We start from the raw sequence: 21421 nt of genomic DNA, 5'->3' as shown, positions 1-21421 counted from the left end.
CGAAGCATTTCATACCCGGCAAAGCTCTTCTAAGCAGAACTTAATCTTCCTATCAACCCAAGGATTATGATTGCTTTGCATTATTAAGCTTGCCTGCTAACTCAATCCTGCATAAGTTGAAAGGATTCATGCAATCAAGTTCAAAAAGACAACGAATGCAAAGAGAACATGATCACCAGTAACAGCTACATTGAGATGAGAATGTCTGTCTTTCAACAAAATTTCACCACCTACATTAACAGCACAACACAACATAGCATGTATTGAACAGATACATAGCTTAATTGTTAAACATACAGCACATGAACAGCAAACTAATCTAACAAGCACCAGGTGATGTCTGGAACAGAAGGCATGTTAGCATGAGTTGAACTTAAGACTTGAGTTGCTGCGAGTCCACCGAATGATGACTCGTGAACAACACCACTTTGACACAACCATTAGTAAGTAGCAAGCTAGCCTCGTGTTAAGTCGATATCGATATGAGCATTCCTCATATCCAACTGCCTCGAACCAGGCCATCCCCCCATGACAGAAGAAGGGGTAACATTTTGATCGGGAATTGCGGCATATGGTGCACTTTGCTCATCCCCAACCTGGAGTTCGGATGATTGGGCACCTGTTTCATTGCTGGCTTTCTGTTTGCTCCTTGCCTTCGATCCAGCGTAAATGAAGCTTCCTACAATTACCTATAAGAACACAGATCATTGAACAAATAACTAACACCAAAAAAACAAAAAAAAGAAGCCATGCATGGACCATGGAGACAAAAAGCACAGGAGTACAAGACTAGGTTACGCCGCAAAGTAGGGGATCTTGATTGACAGAGTTTCTTTTCTGGTTAACAATTTGATTTTCGAGAAGCAAATCTAGAGGACCAGGTAGGGGATCAACAAAGAAGACAAACTGGTTGCACTCAAGATCTGGCTCAAGCACATCGACAAAGATATAGGAATTGAGAGAACTGCGATGACATATAATTATTACCAAGGATACACATGGACGAAAGATATCGACATCCAAGGATGTTATATAAAGCCTGAACTAGTTACCTGTACAGGGGTTGCAGCTATAAGCAGTCCTGCTACACCACCACCGATTACTCGACCATCAGGACTAGAAAGGGATATGCTCAGTCCTCCAGTTCTGCTTCGTGATCCATTACCGTTGTCGGTCAGCATGTATGAACCAGACAAGCAGAGTATTTCAAAACGGCCCTGACCAAAAACACTACATTAGTTTGTAAACATGAAATCTCAGGAAAATCCTGAATCAATGACATGAGTGAGGTCATCTTCATATTGAAGCCAAAACCACAATAACACTTGTGAGACAGGATGAAACAAACTCTGAAAGCACAGAGGAGATTCATATTATATAAATATATGTAAGGTAGAAATGACCAGTTTAACATATCTAAGCATTTTGAAACCAAATATTTGTGTTGAAGCCAGTAAATTGTTAAACTTGAATTAGTTAACAAAACAGTTTAACATTCCTTGGAATCTAACTTCCATCAAGGTAAGTCATAGAGAGGTTCAGAGGGTCAAACATTGTGGAAATTGTTTATATTGTAGTAATTTGAATGTGATCATTTTTTAGTTCCTCCAAGCACTCAAGTGCATCCACTATCAAAATATGTGATCTCTTTTGCTTTCAACCACTAGATATATTCCATATCAATCATTAGTAGCAAATAAACACTTGTAAACACATCTTCCAAGTTTAAGTCAGATAAATCATGCACTACGGTGCCAAACCTCATAAGTGACTGTCCCACCAGAAGTTGCAGACTGTCGAAGGGTCACAGTGGACACAGCACCATTTGCTGAGAGGATACATACAGCCCTTGGTCCCTGCTGTGAAAATGACATTATCTTTGCAGCAATGTCCTGATCAAGAACAGTTACTGTTAATATCATCAGCATGTGCCACAGTGTAGTCAGTAGTCTACACAGTACAGGAATCGGAACAAAGAAGGATGTTATGAACTTCCACAGGGGAAACTGGAAACCACAACCATACGATGCTTTTTCCAGCTAAGTAAGAAAAACCATTAGTAATGAACCATAGTTCAAAATTATTGAAGGAAGCAAAAGAATCTAAAAGTGAAATATGTCCCCATATAAGCTGCGTTATATTATTCAAAACTTATTTTCTCTATCCTAATTGTAGATATTTTATTGTCAAAGAGAGCTAGCAACATAAGAAGCAAAACACTTTAGAGCTTATGAAAATGGTACTGAAAGACAATGGCACCTAATACAACATTCCAGAATGTGCAATACAAGTCAAGCTCGATACACAGCAATTAATACTTGATGCCAGCTACAGTGGCAACTAAAATATTGAACTTACAGTCAGTAAGCAGAATGATAATAACACTATTGCGGAATGCTTCGCACTGAGGGCGAAAGAATTTTACCTGAATCTTAGCAATATAATAACTCTTGACACAGCATCTCCACGATAAAAAAAAAAAAATCAAACAATGTTTCTCTTGATGCAAAGAAAGATAATAGTAAGTTAATGTGATCTTGGGAATTAAATAGGATGCAAAGAAGAATCTGCAGATACAAGATTGCAGTTCCATCCGGTCTACGAACCTCAAGTTAAAAGCTGTGCTTCAATAATGAATATTCACAGATGCCCTGTTAACTTCAAATTTGACGCAAGACTTGAACTCCATACCATTAGAACAGTAAGTTAACCTTAGTTGGTCAAAGACCATGCAATATGTTTCAATGGAAAGATATCCAGTTTAATCCATCTTTTTTCTCGAGAAATAGACTATAAAATCCATACCTCTCCTATCACGATTGTTATGACATGTGGAGTAAAACCCATTCCGGCCGAACCAACAACCCATTCACCTGTTGCAAGGAAGTAACAGAAGAAAATTTAGAATGTATTCTGACAGTTTATGTGGATGTCAACAAAAAAATATCTTAGTAATCAAATACATATACATAAAAAATGTACGACCAAGAAGTTAATAAGCTCTTAAAGAACTCCAGACAATTCTGGCACAATCGAACAGCAGCGCATTCACAGATGTTGCAGTAAAGAAATAGTATAATATTCAGACATCCTGACCATGGAGACGGAAGGGGAAGAAAAAGGACAGCTTTTTTAAGTCGACAAATCTCGTTTTTGTAATTAAGATTCTCATAAATACTACTCCTGATCATACATGCATATATCTCCATCAAAGTTGAAACAACCTCACACTTCATAGATCAAACCAAGCGGCATTGCATTATCCAAATTGTCATCCGGGTAATCCAACAAAGAGACACCAGATAAAGGAAGAGAAATGCAAGTTCTGATGTACCAAGGAAAGCCAAAGAAGAGAGTTCTTTCACCCACCAAGTGATGCTAACTGTTGCTTCCTTCCAGTGCCTGGAGGTCGCCCTCTCCCCCGCTTCGGGGTAGGAGCGCCAGCGCCCGAAGCTGTCTCCGATCCGATCACCGTTGCGGAAGGAGGAGCGGACGACGAAATAGGCGAAAGTGCCAAAGCTACACTCCCATCCGGACCATACTTTCTCGGCCTTCCTCTCTTCCTCTTCACCGGCTCCGTCTGGCTGGCTCCCTCCCCGAGACCGCCACCACCACCACCATGTAACGAGGCCGCTGGCGGAGACTCTACCTGAAACGCCGCGGAACCAACACCAGAGGACGGGACGACCAGAATCGTGCCGGGGTTCGGCAGCGACCGGACCCCAGGCTGCGCTGCCGCATGCAACCCAGGCTGCGAACCAGCAAGAGAACCAGGAATCCCTCGATGCGCGATGTAGTAGGCTGGACCCGACATCGCCATGGCGTCTCTCCCATCCATACATGCACCGGAGGAGGAGCTGGTCCTCCTCTCCTCAAGAATCTAAAGGCAAAAAGATATAGCTAAACCACACAAAACACCAGCAAGATCGGAACTTTAAGATTCTAGGCGAGACCAGAAGCGAAGCCGAACCCTAGAATCGAGGCTCAGGTCAAGAAACTCGGAGGCCATGGTGAAAAGCCAGAGGCAAATGTCATTTCCAGCTGGTCCGCATACTGTAAAACAAGAAAAATTGCACCTTTATCTATTTTCCTCCATCAAATTCCCTCTTTCATGCAGGACAAGGTCAATAGTGACGTAAGAAGCGGCAGGGGCAGATAAGGAGGGCACCAGCTTCCAAAGCTTGCCCCTTTCCGAGAAATGGCGAGAACCTAGGCTCCGAAGGAGATTGGTGTAAGGTCCTAGAGCAGGAAATGGTGCAGTTAAGGCCCCGAAAGCTTCCAAGAACCCTACTTTCGCGAGCTTCCTCTCCCTCTTCTTCCTCCAACTGTTCTCTTTGTGCAAATGTCTTTAGAGAGAAAGAGAGAGGATTGGAAGGGCCGAGCGATGGTGATAGGAGCAACAGAAGACGGTGCCCAGAGTCATAAATGAGAGAAAGTGCAATCAACGAGGCAGGCGATCTACGGGAAAGAGAAGCAGGACGACGGAAAGAGGGAAGAACCCACTATTGTTCTATATCTTGCTCATCTTCTTCTTCTTCTTCTTCTAACAGCAGGAAGAGAGAGGAGAGGAGAGGAGAGTGTGTCTCGGCGTACGGTGGATACGGCGATGATAGGATAATTACAAAGCCTACTTTTTTTCCCCAAAAAAAATAAATAAAATAAAAAAATAAAAATATTGCGCGATATTTTCTGAAGAAACGAGACGGAGATGATTGGTGGTCGTCATCTTTGCTGCCCGATCGAGACAGCGAACACCCATCGTCTCCGGACCCCGCAGCTTCGGGACTTCATGGGTCGACCGCTACTCCTCACCATCGGGCCCCACTCGGTCGGTCCATCCAAGGCCTCGAACGCGTACGCGGGGACACGCAACTTGCCGCTTAAATCTTCGGTTTCGCGAATCGCGACGCACGCCGGTCCCGACTTCCACATGAGTCACTCGTGCAGTGGGCCCCACGATAGACAGGTAAGAGACACGGGTACTCAAGGTTGCGTGATCAGAAATCGCCTCCTGACAAATCGGATGACAAATGGACCCGAGGTGAGCCCCGCAACGATGGATGGGATCGGCGAGATCTAGAGCCGTTCGATCCGCGACGGACGGACCGAAGCAGTGGCTCCGTGGCCACCACGACGCGAGGCCCGATCCGGTGCAAGGCGCCACGCGTCTCCCGCTTACAACTCGAGCGGAAGCGGGACACGATGGGGATACAGCCGAATACCACCCCCCCCCCCCCCCCCCGCATAGAGGTTCGCGTGCGGGCGTTGACACGTGAGCCGCGGCCGGAGTCCGGCCCTGCGGCAGCGCTGCAACTGTGTGGGCAAGCGTGGCTCAGCTTTTGCAGCAGCAGATGACGCGGAGGGCTTTGGAATTGGTGCCTCTCACGGGCTCCAAAGTCCAAAACCGCGGCTTCCGCCCCCCCTCCCCGTCTCCAACCCCACCGCGGCTCCCTGTACGCGACAGGGTCCTTCCTTGTGATGCGCTCACGTGCATGGTGTGTTGCTCTATGAGTTCTGTATCCTTGCGATCGACACGGCGTGGCAAAGGTTTATGCCTTCCCTGTTGTTGTTGAAGAACAGGAACCGGCATGCCCACAAGGAGCAGGTGGAGTGTCTTCTCTCCGTATGCAATCAAGCTCTTTTGTAAGAGCATGATCTGGCTGCTTAATTAAGTAGGCCTAGGAAATAGGAGGAATCACTTTCCGGATGAAACATAACTCGAGGAAGATGCCTTGCGCCACACTCCTTCCAAATGGCTCTGAGCTCTGAGCTCTCAGCTGCGTTCTTTCTCATGTCTCTTGGCCAATTTGCACCACATCTTGGCCAATTTGCTGGATAAGCCTGGGCAGCTCTACGCCATGGCTGTTGCACCTGTGAGCTTTAGGCCAGTAGGACATGGGGAAAAGATTCACTGCTGTGCTTTTGGGCGCATGGCATCATGCTTCATGTTGAAGGCAAAAGTAGGCTGAGGACAAAGAGCTATGCTTCAGTGTGATGTTTCAACCTTCTGGGCACTCAGCTGCTGAGAATGACTCAAGTGATCTAAATCCAGATTTATCTTTAATATATATTTCATCTGTACCATAAAAAAAAAAAAGGGAAAGGGTAAAGCCTACTTGCATTCATGGGCATAGAAATGGATAAATTATTTGAAGTAAGCTTTAGAAATACTATAACACATTTTAATTATTTAAAATCGACTATATGAATCTTTTGTGATGTTTAAGATATGTAAAAAAGCATATATCTAATTAAGTTCAAAATAGTTAATTTTTTATTTATAATTTTTATTATTTTTTAGGTCTTCTTTTATCTTTCATTATGTATTAACATTAATCATTTTCATATTTTCTAATTACTGCATGTAGAAGTCTCTGTACTATCTTAATTTTTTTTATCTTATCTTCTATAATATCTAACTATTTATGAATAAAAATATTTTTTTTATCTTTTCTAGTAACTTCATATATCTATCTTAATATTTTTTATTTCGACAACATAATATATATATATATATATATATATATATATATATATATATATATATATATATATATTATTTTTTGACTATCCAACACTCGGATCCATAAAATATTATTAGTCTTATAATCATCTTATAATTTTTTTTATCTAAAAAATTTTCGATGATCACATGAGACTGCTAATGTCTTTTGTTATTTTAATCATTCTATTTTTACTCTGTGAATAATATATTCATCGATCTCTCTATCTTATTGAATAATTGATCTAAGATATTTAAGGTTTTTACTTTAAAGAATTTTTTGTTTATCAAACTAAACTTTATTCTCTTATTTATTTCTATAATTACTTAAAATATATATTATATATTAAGTCTTAATTTTACTTAATCTAAAATCTTTAATTTTTAAGAGTTATCATTATATCTCAAGTTTATAATTAATTCGTAAACTTTAGAAATAATAATATTTAGGAGCTTACTAAGCTTCAAATGCTTGCATGATGCCGAGTGTGATGCACATGAGTGTGATCCTGTCTGCCTTCGTTTTGAAGTGATGCAAATGCAGAGGAGATCTGATTCCTTCTGTCTGTTGGTATGTTTTATCTACTTTCTGATCTTGTAATGGCTTCACAAGGTGGAAGCAGCTTTGAATGATTTGACTAAGGCAAGATTTATGATGCAAACTGTGCGTTGAAGTTGCAGAATACCAGATTAAAATGTAATCAAGCTTGAATGATCAACTGAATAATAGGAGGTTTTGTACCTTAAATTGGGCATTGATGGTGTTAGTTTAATCATGTAAACATGCTTAAGGTGTAATTTGTAAAGCAAACATTGCAAATATCCCCAAGTGAAAAAGAAAAACCAATTGACAATGCATCAAATTAAAGTTAATGTTAAAAAAAATAATTTCACATAATCACAAAATCTAAAGTCAAAGACAGAAATTGCAACAATCTTCAAGGCATCATATTCAAGGAAGCTTCATCTTTTTATCAGAAGGCAATCCTATAACTCTCTAGTTTGAAGAATCAGTAGATGTTTATGCTACCAAATTACAACAAACAGGAGATAAGTCTGGCCACATCACATCAGGAAATGTTAGTCAGAGTTCAACTTAATTTTTGTGGAACTAACATCAGGTTGTCATGAAAGTTATTCAACATCATAAAAGTGTGTAATTTCAACAGATCTAACTATTAACAAAGGCTGTACCTCTTTCTTATGAACAAAGGATATATTGTAACTATGCACATGAACAAGGTATACGACGTGATTAACAAGGACTTACGTTGGGTATAATGCCAAATTTTGTCATCATGCAAAACTTGCAACTGATCTACTCTTACTGGATTATGCTCATTGCAGATAATAACACTCTTGATCTTCTAGCAGATTCCAGAATGTCAATTCTGGCAAGGATTGATGCAAATATTTTGTCACTGGAGAAAAGGATGAACCTACGAAGAACGATGGAGGTACCTGTTCTACTCCATTTTTAACTTTTCTTTTCTCTTCAACTGTGATTCCCCCGATCAAATGCCTAACTTCCTCCTCAAAGAGAATTTTCAATGAATTAGATTGCAATGTTTGCCTGTTCTCCTGACTAACAGCTGCAGAAGCTTCAGAACTATGCAAGATAGCAATACAGATGGAGAACGCCTGTAGAGATGAAAATTTTGCATGGAAATCAACTAAATACTGTCGTCCATCAGCCGTTATCGAGAGTGCAGGCGCCTTTTCTTTACTTCCCTGTTTAAAAGTAGAAACAGAACATAGTCACAAAGACACAAACAGCATATCGATGATATAGTAATAGCATATAATTAGTACTAAGATATGGCACAGATTGGCATTAACACAACTAGATAGGAATGAACCAAGTAGATAAGTTTGAAATTGTATTAAACATGATAATTACCATAAGAGGATCAGATAAACGAACCCAGAAGATATGAGCATACCTGACCAAAGAGAAAAATGGACTTTTGAGTGTCCATCGATGAATTATACACCCAATCATCAGCATAGGTATTGTGAAATACTTCAAGGGGACAGCCCATGTCCCACCCACCACAGTCACACCCTCCACCAAACCTCCATCTATCTAGTAATGTTGATGGGCATCCTGCATCAACATTTGGCAAACCATGCCTCCCGCTTGGAGTAATGACATTCACAATTGCAGAATTCAGGCCGTTGCATATTCCTTCCGGGCCGACCTCCTTCATTTCTTCTGAACACTCTTTCTTTGTAAAAGGAGTTTGAATCACAATAGCTGCAATCTCAAGTTCTGGACGCAGGTCTGCTGGCAACCATGGGTTCGGAGTGGAGTCGTCTGACTCATAACGACTAAGAGTATACCTGATAGGATGTTGACATTTCATTAAATTGTTTGGCATGAAGGTTTCCTCTGTGACTAACTTGTCCATGACATTTCTTTGAAGAGGACAAGTGGCATCTAAGGAACACTCAGAACTTTCTTCAACAGAAAAACTCCTTTTTGCCTGCACAATGTCATATAAAATAAATTCTGTGACAGAAGAGTTTGCTGCAGGCCCATTTTCTCTCATTTCTGAGCAAAGACAACATGAAACCTGCATCTGGCCAACTATAGGTGGTGATTGCCCATGCTTGTCTATTTTCCTACTCCATGTGTTATAGTTCCTCTTTTTAGAGCTATGGATCGTGTAAACCCAATTAAACATATTATCTGTTCTCCACGCCATTGCTGAAAGAACAACTTCTGGATCTTTTACATGGAATTCAAATGATGGATTGCCACTATTAGTTTCCAGTTTAAGAATTCCATGTAAGTGAGAAGGCAGTGAAAAAGAAGTCAATACTTTCTCTCCTCTCAGCTCTGCATCAGACTCCACCTCTCGCATTACTTTTGAGTAGTCATTGGCTATAGATTTGTCCAAAACTCCATTGTTCCTGATTTTTGCAGGATCCATATCTGTGCATGAAGTGTTCTCTGATTCTACACTCCACGAATTGTGCAGAGATTTGGATTTCATGACTGGATCAAACAACCTCTTAAGTGCATTAAACTTAGTTTTTGGACTGCCATTACAATAACTATATTGTGACTGAAAAGGTGCTTTCGACTTGCCTGCCTTTGCCATGGACTTGGGCGGGAAACTTGATGGATGGCTGTTGCACTCAGACACTTGTTCCTCGAGATATCCTGCCTCAAACAATACTGGAGCTGCTTTTGTATGAGACTCCATACCATCAGTATGCAAGCAGATCCCCAAGAGATCATCTACTGACCTTTCTAATGAGACCAAATCAGAGCATGAGATATTCTCACTTGAATGTTTGTCAGTGAGACCGTGCAAGGAAAGATCCAGAAAATCTATGGATCTTATCGTAATCGAGTGTCTGGTGTCAGTAGTTAACAGCTTTGACTCACCATTTAAAGAAGCAGCAAGTGAATATCTATGTTGAGAAGATAAAACAACTTCCTTGGAGCAAAACTGAGGCAAGGAATTGGCAATTTCAAATGAAATAAAAGCATCATCACCGCAGGCTGATTCCTGTTTGATCCTTCCTTCTCTTACTTCTCTCATTCTCCATACGTCTTTTGAGCTCAGATACATGGAACCTCTCTTTAGCATGTCACTGTCTCTAGTATCTTCATAAGTTTCAGAAGGCATGTTTCCACAATACAGACCTGAAGAATAACTGCAGCTCAGTTTTCTTGAGTCACCAACCAAGCTTCCCGGGCTGCAGCATCTGTTGTCAATTTTCAAATTACAATCTCATCTGGATTTGTACTGCTCAAAACAGATGTACGGACATTTTTAGGCCTTGGCCCTTGTTCTTTCTTTAAAAGAGTTTTCAGATCCAAAAGTACATGTTGCCCCATGAATATAGAAAAAAAAACCTGCTGAATTCTGATGATTAAAAGAATTACATAAAACTAGGCAATTACATTTACATGTTGTAGCAATCACATGGACATTAGTTTCCAAAGTAGATTAACATTTAACAGTACTGAATAAAAATGTGTTTCACTGGATATGCTAGTAGATGCTTGATATTCAAGCGACATGATGCCAGCAATAAAGTGATAATAACAAGCAAACTGAAATGAGAAAATTAAAAAGATATGCTTATCCATCATGTTACGACCATATTTTTTTCGAGAGAAGTCATAAAATTACGAGGATTATGCAGCATTAGTATGCCAAAATGCTCTAATAGAGAACCAATATGTGCAGTTTCTCATGCAAAGATCATTCTATGATAAACAATTCAATCAAATAATAAGAAACACCAAAGTCCACAAACTTATATCAGTCATTAGCTGGCTTATTATGATTTTGACTGCAAACTTGAAAAGGAAAATAAACATGAAATGGCTGAGAGTTTCTTTTGTTTGCCGCAGGAAGGGCACATGGAAATCAAATATAAGCATGAGCTATACATTTGATCCAGGATCACCGTGGAGCATGATGCATGCTGGTTGTGCCGCATCATGCTAGCTAGTGCCAATCAGGCATCCCATCCAGCTTGAACTACAGGGAGGCTACAAGGACATTGCTCCTTGCATCAAAGACATGGCAGCCACTACCAAAATCCTTGCATAATTAGTCTCAAGCATGTCAAGAAGCATTCTAAACCTTTAGAATTGTGCACTAAGGACCTTAAGGAAGAAAAATGCAACACTATAATATGGGTAAAGCAGACTTGAAAATCACCTAATATTGATTGGGTTTTAGACATTGCATAAGTTGTAAAAAAACATTTATCATTACATGTATTGGCGTCATCATGTCATGCTAACGTGTCTAGCAACATCTGACTGTCAATAAAAGCTAACTCAGATACAAAAAGGCATGCACAACTAAATAATCTGTTAACCACAATGAAGACAGGAAAAGGCATTTCCCGCCTGATATTTTGGTGTTCAATTTTTCTCTGCGATGAAAAGGAATTTTACATTCTTACGAGTCCATGGCACAGGTATTTATATTTGTTTCTTCCAATCTCCTTTCAATCCCTAAACTCAAGTGTCAAGACATGGCTTCAAACTGTACTATGAATTGCCTCCTATATCATAAATAAAAGATATTCAGGTTCCTAAGAAAAAACCTCATCAATGAGTCTAGAAAAGTGACTTCAGAGAGATAAATACCATAACAAGGATACAAATGAAGATGCAATGGTCGATTGGAAAAAAGTCAGGTTGAGGCAAATTGCTTTGAATTGTAAGAAAAACATAATCTATGTGATAATTTTGGTAGGATTTTACTATTAATAAACTCATATGTGCACAGATATGAGGAAGTGATAGTATGAAAATAAAAGTACAGAAAAATAAAGTGCTTAATAGAATGTCAAAAGGATGAATATGTTTTATGCTTGGCATCTATTCTTTGTTTGATAAATCATGTTCACCACATTACAATTTAATCCAGTTCATGAAATAAAATAATTTTACAATGCAGAATAAAATAAAATTTGATGTCCTATGGTCTGGAAGCAGAAAATGTGTGAGCAACTAGATCAAAGGAAAATGTTGACATTCATGAAGTTACCTTCAGGCCCATGAGGGGTGTGTTAGAATACCAGATTGCCTAGGAGCCATGATTAGAGCTTATAGCCACCTAGAGTTCATAATTATCAAGATGAAGAAGAGAACAAGCCTGTCCACTAATATCGTACGAAATCACAGATGGTAGTGTTTCTGTTGTGAATTCATAATTGCAGTCATTGTTGACAAGCATAGAAAGAGGTACACGAGATCTGAGGAAGCTTCATAATGTAGTACGTAAGGCCAGTAGCATATTGGACAAAGGACAACAGGAACAAGGAAATAAATGAGCAATGATTTATGGAAAGACCAAAATTGCAGAGGAAGTAACAAGTTATATGGATTAGAACCTAAGTTCCATTATCATGTTTTCTGAAAATGAGGAAATAATATATTACATTTGCTACAGATTGTTGCATCATCAAGGAATTAGAGTTCCTGCAATGTAATCTTTGCAAGTAGCATATAAATTATATTCACTAGTTACTTATCAAAACCAGGAAGATGACTTTGATACTCGTGGTTCCTGAAAATTTCTCGTTATTACTATGAAATCAGCTTTGTATTTCCTCTCACAAGACTTCATCTGTCCTATATTCTTGCAGTTCATTAGTGAAAAGGAAATCATAAATATTCTAATGAACCATGAGACTAACATCATAAAACATGTATTTCAACTATTAAGTGAAATATAACTTATATTTCAACCAATAGCCAGTAATCAAACATATCTTTTCAACTAGAATCTGCTGAAATATCCATTATAGACCACTCTTTGTTTCCCTGGCATTACATATTTTTAGAAATATGTATCAAAATATTCTTTAAACAGTTACCTACATCTTTAAAATTTCTTTCGAAAAATGTCATAATTAATAGATGCCAATGTATTAAACAGAAATTAATTTGAATATTGGAAATTAGACGCAAGGAAGAAAGCAATACCCACTTATGCAGAGAGAAGAACCAACGAGCAGCAGCAAATGGCTGACGAACCAATAACGCGAGAGGAAAGGTTCACTCGTGGTTAAGCCGCAATATAAATGAGAAAGAAACCCAGGAAATAGATGACACATTGAAACGAAGAAACCCACATGATAGCAAATCAAAGCAATAAAGACTCATGGAGACAACTGGATCTTCTCATATCATCTCGACTAAAGGAAGAGAATAAAAGCAGCAAACCGTGGTTGAACGGCAAATCCCCAAACAGAGAGAATTGTCATTGATCAATCAAAAATCCATCCCGGGAATAGCACCGATGCTATCAAGAACGGTCCCTACGCTTATCACCTGTTAGCCATTTCACGATAGAATCATAAAGGGGACATCTTTACTCCTAAAAACAACAGTTTACACGAGAAGACGAGCTCAGCAGTAAGGAAACCCTAATTTCTCAATGCCCATTAGTTAAAACCGATCGAGAAACATCGACCGAACTCACCTCTGCTCGCTCGAAGAGAGACCGCGGCGAAAGGGAGGAAAAACTACGCCGATGACTGTGCGATTGCACTGACACGGAGCAATGCCGGGCGCCCAAAGTGCAGAAGTTTGATGCTGGAGCTCTCGTCGTCCAGTTCTCACCTTACAGCTTATTAAAGCAGCAGCGTGGATAGCTAATTGAAGAGGAAGAGAGGTAGGATTTGGTCCCCCTCCCATGTAGATAGCTAAACTCTCGTGTATGAAAATTAGGCAAAATATTGCTCAAACTCCTCAAAATTTCATCATCCCAATTTCATACATCAAGATTGTTCTTTTACAGCATACATAATTAGCCCAATAAACATATGTCCATCCTGAATTCTCCCTCATCTAATGTCATAAAACCCATACCTAATCCCAGTCTAATCTAAGTGTATTCAGCTGGTGTCTAGTAGCTATCGAGAAGAGAGGGGGGGAGGGAAATATTGGATCAGAAGTCAAACAAGAAGGCGAGGGAAGATATGCAATGTTGAAAGGGTGCCGATCGCTGTCCGTATCCAAGCGAACGCCGTGCTCATAGACGATAGATTCGTTGTGAGGTTACGGTCTCTTGCTCACATCACGCGCATGTGGATACGGAGCTGTTCATGTCTCACCCGAAGCCTAAAGTGAGGAAAAGGCTGCTACGTAAAAGATGCATTGATGGGGACGTGTCGTCCCCTTCTCCAACTTCTCTTTTCCTTTTACTCTTAGAAGGGGGCAATGAACTTCTTTTGATAAGACTTCTTCCAAGTCACAAAAATGCCTCCTTTCCTGTTACATAATGTTTCTTTTTATTAGAGCAATACTGCATTTGATCCCTTACCCTTCTAAGAATTCATATCACTGACATCAACAGCATCAGAATGCATTTGGCTTTCGCTGTACACATCTTCATCTCTCATCACTCTGCAAACTAGCAAAGATCCAAAGCCACTTTTACAGGATACATTTGGCCCCTTCCCCAACTGTCACTTAAGATGTACATTATTCAAGATCCAATTCCCGTATCCAATGTCAATCAACATCTTTGTTTCCCAGTTCAATCATGTAATCACTATTTGCGGAGCTGTTCTTGATGGGATAACAATGTCCACACAAATTTGTGCGTCACTCTCTCAGGGTAAGAGTTTTTACATGCCAATCATTCTTTGACATGTCCAACATTCATATCCAAGTTTTTGGCATTAAATTGTTGCCTAGAAACTTTGCAAGGATGTGTGTGTATGAGAGACCAGTCTTAAAGGCCAGTTAGCATGTTGAAGTGTACAGATTGATCAAAATGCAGCTACATGTTCCTTTATCCACAGTAATATATGGCAGTGCTGATCAAGTCAGTGGACCTTTTCCTTTATCTCACTACTAGGTTTTGGTAAAGGTAGCTCCCACTACTCAGGGCACCACTGGTGAAGCTTTACATAAAGCCTGGGTCAGAGACCAGTCTTTTCATCTTTCGATGCCCAAGCGCTAACTCAAGAAGCTACCAATTATTGTTTGTTGCAAGGGGTGCCCAATAGCAGCTACGATGTGTCTTTGGTTGGTGCAATTTCTTTGGCATGGTGCCATGATTGACCTAAATAATTTTGAATCGTCCAACATTGTTCCTGCCCTCAGCCATGCTCATCCTTGGAATTAGGCCACCCATTCATCAGGATGGCCCTTCATCTTGATAAGAAGTCCGCATTAACTGAATTCTCTATTGCTATTGCTTCTTGGATGTTATTCTGAAGATGTTTGCATAAACCACCAAGTGCATGTATCGGTTCTTCAATAAGCACACCAACCTGAAATTTTCCAGTAAAAGTTAGCAGGGTAGACTCTTGCAGGTACAACAAATGTCATGTAATGATAAGCATGAAACCTGAACATTTTTAAATATTGCTTCCTCAACTTGACATACTACTGGAGTTAGGTGCCTGATTAGGAAAAATCAAGATTGTGACACAAAGCACATGAAATACCAATGCATATTATGACAAGAAGAAGCAAACAAAAGCGCGAAAGAAATTATTAACACATTAAGTGTCTAACTGAGATATTTTATAAATCATCGATCATCTAAATCAGGGTTTCTTGTACCAATGTGTATCGTCCGGTATGGGTGATACATATCGCTCTAATAAGATACCAATACGTGGACTATTCTCTATTGGATAGTATCGATCACTTGACCCCATATTGGGTGATATGGGGTTTGTACCGAGCGGTAACGGTCGAAATCCGACCATTACCGACCAATAACAGTCGGCATGCTTGGATTTTGATCGTTATTGACCTGTACCGGGTGATAATGGTTAGATTTCGACCATTATCGATCAATAGTCGAGATTACGTTATTTCAAACAATTAATTTGATCATTTGAGGCTTTGAAAAGGGTTTTTAAGCCCTTTCCTCCCCACTTTTTAAACTCATTTTACTTTCTCAATCGCTTAAACTCTTTTTCACTCATATCTCTCTCTTATTCTCATATTTTTACTATTTTAAGCTCAACAAAGCTATGATTTGTGGATTGGATCAAACTTAGGAGGTTAATTTGGATGGATTAAGAGGAAGAACACTATAATTAAGAGGTATGTATTCTCTTTCTAGATCTTTATTAATTTATGAGATGATTAAGTCTATTATATGTGGTGTATGACTTAATATCTAATATGTTGTTTGATATATTTTATGGTAGAATAGTATTAATTATGGAGCAATTACGATCTTTAATGTTGTGATTAATGTGTTTAATATTGATTTTTCAAAATTAGACATTTAATAGGTCAAATTTTTGTATTTCATGTATATTAAGGATTGGATCATATGTTTGTGATGGTCTAATTGGTCTAATTAGGTCTTAATTAAGTTCTTTAATACTATGCTTAGTGGTTTTGAGTTTTGATAATGATTTAATCAAAATTTGATCTATTGGGTCAATTGAATGTCTTTAATACCTATTAGGGTATTTGACATATTATAACGGTTAAAGAGGACTAATTAGGGATTAATAAACTATGTTAATAGCGGTGAACCTTGATCCACCGCCCATGGAGTCCTATTGTTCTTTTTGGTGGTAGAACCATGTATATCCATCGATTGATTACTTAATTCATTTGAATTTTAAAGTTTAAATTATATAAAAAATAATCTAACAATTCAAATAATTTCTTTATAGATAATTCAATATTAATGGAAGGACGATCTAGAATATGCCACAAAGCTACTCCTCAATGCTCGAAAAAAATATAAGGCACTATTCTTTCCTAATTTATATTGTTTTTACTAAAATTATACTAAACTTATATTTATTTCTAACTTCAAAATGATAATCTAATTTTTTATTTTTTAGGTATTTTTAGAGTTTTTTTTTATGATTTTGGGCATACCATTGGTACAGCCCGACACACCGTCGATATACCTCGATACGTACAGTACTGAGCAGGGATCGATACGTCGGTATGAATTGAAATTGTAATTCTTAATTGATCTAAATGATTCAAGTCATCCTCATGTATCAAACTAAAAGGCAGATAACTAACTCATCAGGCGACATTTCATTACCATAAATTAGATGACCCTTATTCTCCTCTCATTTGTTGATTCTACAGCAATAACATACCATTCATATTTCATAGTTAATGTTTCTTTAGATTTTCATCTTAGCATGCACCTGTACATGGATATATCAATATCTTTTATCTTTCTGAACATTTTTTATTAATGCCATCATAAAGATAAGGTCAAATGATTATATGGGTCTTTCGTTTTCTCATATTGTGTCATCTCTGACTACTTAGCAATACACAGTTAACTTGACAAGTTCTCATAATGGCTTCTAAATCAAAATCTAGATCACTCATAATCCAGCCATGAACTGCCCAGTTCTGCAGAAACTTAAATTCATGAACTGATCAGCAAACATCAAATCACATAATTCTTTGGTGTCCATGTAATTTTGACTACAAAGATGAGGCCCTGATGAAAGATAGACAATACACATAATAATTGGTGTTGCCTCAGGCAGAAGCACAAAAGCCAGTCCATAACAGTGCCAGCAATGAAAGCTATACAAACAGAAGTTTCAGATTCAAGAGTATTGGGCAGTGCTAGGTCATATCCAATTATTGTATAAAAGAATTAGAAAATAATAATGGCCATCTACAACTATTTACAACATAGAAGTATAATTTACTTGTAACTCAATGACCTGTATCATCCAGAATTGGTCTGTCCAGTTATTCACTGTGTAAAGCATCTGTGGTTTAAATAAAGCACAAGGGAGAATTGTTCTGACTAGTTTTTAACAAAAGAGAATCATATGCCCGAGGTTGCACAGCATGAAGTTGAAGTTAACCTCAATAAAACAGCTGATGAGCACAAGGTCCTAAGTCAATTAAATTGGTACCAGGAGGTAATGACAAGTCCAACAAGCATGTGAGGAGCTTGATGGCAATAAGAAGCTGCCGTAATAGCACAATTATGACTTGGGGAACTTAGTGAACTTTGACAATGATCTCTCTGTCTCTCGTATATCATGTAGGCTATACATTACAAAAGTTGACGGACCATGCCCATTCTTGACATATGCGCTCTCATAAAATTTAAGTAATGATTTTTATCATGAGCATTTATTTGTGGAATTCACATCAAAAGAAAATCAAATGTATAAACCTTTCTTTTCCAAAAATAATGCTGAATACAAAATGCTAAAATAGACCACAAAAAAGATATAGCTAGAATCATAAAAGGTCCAAAATGACAAACAGACATAAGCATGTAACATAATTACGACAAGGAGGTAACAGTAGTCCTTAGCAAGCAGAATTCCCATTGCTTGACTCAGCCAAGCAACAAGCTACATGACACATTCTTCAAGATGCAAATCAAGTTTAAGTTGTGCTCACCTACCAACCACATTCTTTAGATAATTCGCATAGAACACACTGCTTCTTCTCCATCACTTTCTATAAATTCCACAGAAGCAGTGTCCTATTCTTCCTCGCCTTTGCTCAAGAACTGCAAGTTTATAAAGACTGTATTATTATGCAGCCCCTCGAAAAATAATACCCACTTTGTTCCCACAGATGCAAAGCATTCAACTTATATTGCAGCTAAGGAGTACTTGCACTTTCAGCAAGGATCAAAATAAAGTCCTCCCAGTATGAAACATACGATAGATTTAACAAACAAACCTGCATTGGCAGATCCATTGCGGCATATCCATAAGCTTGATCACCTTATTCATAAGATATGCGGGTAAGGCAGACGTCACTTAGGGAACAAAATAAATAACAAATCAGCATCATCTACATTGTAGTGAGCAAATATTAGGAAGTTCATGTTCAAAACCTTTGGTTCTAACTCACTGATATCAAGTACAAACTATGCACATCCACTTAAAGTACCTAATTGATGGGAAAGTTTGGCAATTAATCCTCTTGATAGCTACCACATTAACTGACTTCCCAACGAAATGGATCATATATAACAATACAAAAAGGAAATATTTGAGTGCTACAGAGTAATAACAGCAAATTGAACTAAGATAAAACAAGTCTGAAAAATACTGACCTTGAGAACCACGGGAAACGCCATAATGTAATTCAACAGGGACCGCTTGAACCCCGCCTCGTCCTCCCTTCCCCTGGCCGACATCACCATCTCGGCGAGCTCGCCGGCGCCATCAATGACCCTCACTTAGACCTTCCTCCCCTCATCAACGCCCGAGCAGGAGGCCTCGATCCTGAAGACGAGAAGCAGTGCGAGGGCGGGCGCGATGAGCCGGCACGGCAGGCAGGGGGGATAATGGAGAGAATGACGCGGGAGGACAGGCTGGAGAGGAGGTGGCAGCGTAAGCTTCGGCGGGCGCGACAGTCGTGGGGCATGTAAAGCGGGCGGCGCTTGCGCATGCCAAGCACCTTCGTGCCGTCGGCCCAGGCAGGGACCTAGCGGAGGAAGTGAGCGATGGAGGGGGCACCGGCTCTAGCGCAGTCGTGACGACAGGGGAATCGGAATTGGAGTAGAAGATTGGGGTGGGAGGAAAAGGAATGGGGAGGAAGCGGGAGTGTGACCATCCGGATTGGGAAGGCGGCGGTTGTCGCTGTTGACGGGTTATGCTGGCGGAGGAGGGGCCTGACACTTTAGTAGGGACGGAGGAAACGGCGTCACGAGTTGATAACGGCGGTTATGGAGGACGAATGAACACGTTGATAAAGGTAGAATTAACACGATATGAATATTCAAAAAGATATTTCTAAAATCATAGATAAGAAAGAAATTGGCGATTGATATGATTCATATGAATGGAGAAGATCATAATATTTACAATAATTAAAAATTTAAAATATATATAGGGATAAATATTTTATTTTTAAATTTTGTAAGGGCATACATGTAACTTGATTTTTCAACTGTGATAGTGTCTGCATGTGACTTGGAATCGATTTTAAATGTCACTCATCCCCATACAACGTAAGTACTCAAAATTATTTTTAAAAACAACATAAGTTATTAATACGATGAGAGTAATAACGACGATAAGACCTACTCTAACGTCAGTTGCATGACGCCTCGTGCCTTGGTTGACCTGACAGCACCTGATCAAATAGACCGGAACGTCGGCCGAGGCACATTAACATCCTGCTCAGACTCGGTCCTTCACACCATGCCAACACCGCTGTCAGACGTTACCAGGAGTACGATCCTGCTCCCTGCAAGCGAGCACATCAAGCGACAGCAACCTTCACTATAAAAACCCTCGTACTTCGAGGAAAAGAGGGGAAAAAAACTCCCTAAGACTATCCGTTGACTTGACCGTCTGAGGGGTCGGGTCGAGCCCCCCGACCCGACCTGTGTGCAGGTACGAAGACGGAGCGCCTCCCACCGTGCCTCCAGGCGAGGAGTCCCTCCCCGGTGAAAACAACGGCTATCCCATCGCAATCGGACCACCGCAATCGGTCACCTCAGCAGTCTCAAGGGGCGTCCCAGGAAGATCCTCAATCATTCGGATCCGAACCCAGCCGCGTTGGCCCCGAGGCCACGGCTTAAAGTTGTTTACACTAACAAATATAATTAGGATGCATTTGAAACATATTTCAAATGTATGTTAAGGGCTCGATACATATTTTGAATGTATGCTGGTATGGGGACTCAAATCATGGTGTGGTTGGATCTCTGGATTAGCAATTGTTAATGCTATCGAGAACATTACTACTGTCTCTAGTCTTTTTACTGCAGGAAGCAAGGATTGGATAAGCTCAATGATGCATGGATCTAGTTTCTTTCTCCTAAGCTCTCTCTTACTGTTGGTAGCAGATATATGAAGAACAACAAACAAAATAAGAAATATCCTTAGGAAGGTTTAGGGCGATACGGTAACTTTCAATGACATCGAAGGTTAAAATATTCCTTTGCAAGCTTTTATAGAACCACCTCTCCACAATCCAGTTTTCTCTATTTGCAATGACTCTTAATCTCTTCTTTTTTTTTTTTTTCCTTTGATTGTAGCTTTGCATTCTCTTTTTAGGAGTTGGCTCATAATAGAGTTATTTTTTTTCTTTTCATTTTGTATTTTCCTCTTAATCTCACTTTGGCCTTCATTGTAGCTTTGCATTCTCTTTTAATGAGTTGGCTCATAATAGAGTTTTTTTTTTATCTTTTCGATTCTTTGATAATACGAGGGATTATGCCTAGTTGAATGAGACAATTACCCGAGGGTCTTTGAATTAAGAACTTTAATGCTAATTGCTTATGGTATATTTGACTAAATCAGAATAGTTATCCATTGTCCCAAAAAAAAAAAAATTCTCTTTTGAAAGGTTATTACAATCATAAATAAACTATGCTCCTTAAATACACCTATGAAAGGCTTGTATTGTTGAATCTCATATTTTGATGATGAAGTCAATTGAAATTTGTTTGATCTAATCTATATGTTAAGAAAAGTATACAG

General features: G+C 39.3%; 2 protein-coding genes across 14 annotated transcripts; both read right to left on the bottom strand.

Moving 5' to 3' along the window:
• Positions 1-139: 139 nt before the first annotated feature.
• LOC135596881 (AT-hook motif nuclear-localized protein 9-like) lies at positions 140-4613 on the bottom strand. 3 transcript variants are annotated; one of them, XM_065089128.1, is made up of 7 exons: positions 4504-4522; positions 3971-4053; positions 3370-3880; positions 2806-2873; positions 1761-1892; positions 1053-1217; positions 140-689 (listed from the first exon to the last, which is right to left on the bottom strand). In XM_065089128.1, exons 2-7 carry the CDS (start codon positions 4007-4009, stop codon positions 456-458), a joined length of 1149 nt encoding a protein of 382 aa, XP_064945200.1. In that variant the 5' UTR covers positions 4010-4053; positions 4504-4522; the 3' UTR covers positions 140-455. The 3 variants fall into 3 exon arrangements, with proteins under 3 accessions (XP_064945200.1, XP_064945199.1, XP_064945201.1); XM_065089127.1 differs by having other exon boundaries at positions 3971-4613; XM_065089129.1 differs by having other exon boundaries at positions 3954-4612.
• Positions 4614-7595: 2982 nt separating this feature from the next.
• On the bottom strand, positions 7596-19604 carry LOC135596879 (uncharacterized). 11 transcript variants are annotated; one of them, XM_065089121.1, is made up of 8 exons: positions 19042-19604; positions 18663-18741; positions 18375-18486; positions 13471-15271; positions 12976-13319; positions 12031-12247; positions 8446-10222; positions 7596-8233 (listed from the first exon to the last, which is right to left on the bottom strand). In XM_065089121.1, the coding sequence occupies exons 7-8, from the start codon at positions 10141-10143 to the stop codon at positions 7841-7843; spliced, it is 2091 nt and encodes a 696-aa protein (XP_064945193.1). In that variant the 5' UTR covers positions 10144-10222; positions 12031-12247; positions 12976-13319; positions 13471-15271; positions 18375-18486; positions 18663-18741; positions 19042-19604; the 3' UTR covers positions 7596-7840. The 11 variants fall into 11 exon arrangements, with proteins under 11 accessions (XP_064945193.1, XP_064945192.1, XP_064945187.1 ...); XM_065089120.1 differs by adding an exon at positions 18876-18931 and having other exon boundaries at positions 7597-8233; positions 8446-12247; positions 18663-18776; XM_065089115.1 differs by having other exon boundaries at positions 7597-8233; positions 8446-10373.
• Positions 19605-21421: the final 1817 nt, after the last annotated feature.

This window comes from Musa acuminata, chromosome BXJ1-11 (genome assembly GCF_036884655.1).
Source record: "Musa acuminata AAA Group cultivar baxijiao chromosome BXJ1-11, Cavendish_Baxijiao_AAA, whole genome shotgun sequence".
Lineage (NCBI taxonomy): Eukaryota > Viridiplantae > Streptophyta > Magnoliopsida > Zingiberales > Musaceae > Musa > Musa acuminata.
Note: the sequence above shows the minus strand (reverse complement) of the source record. Positions and strands in the feature narration are given on the sequence as shown.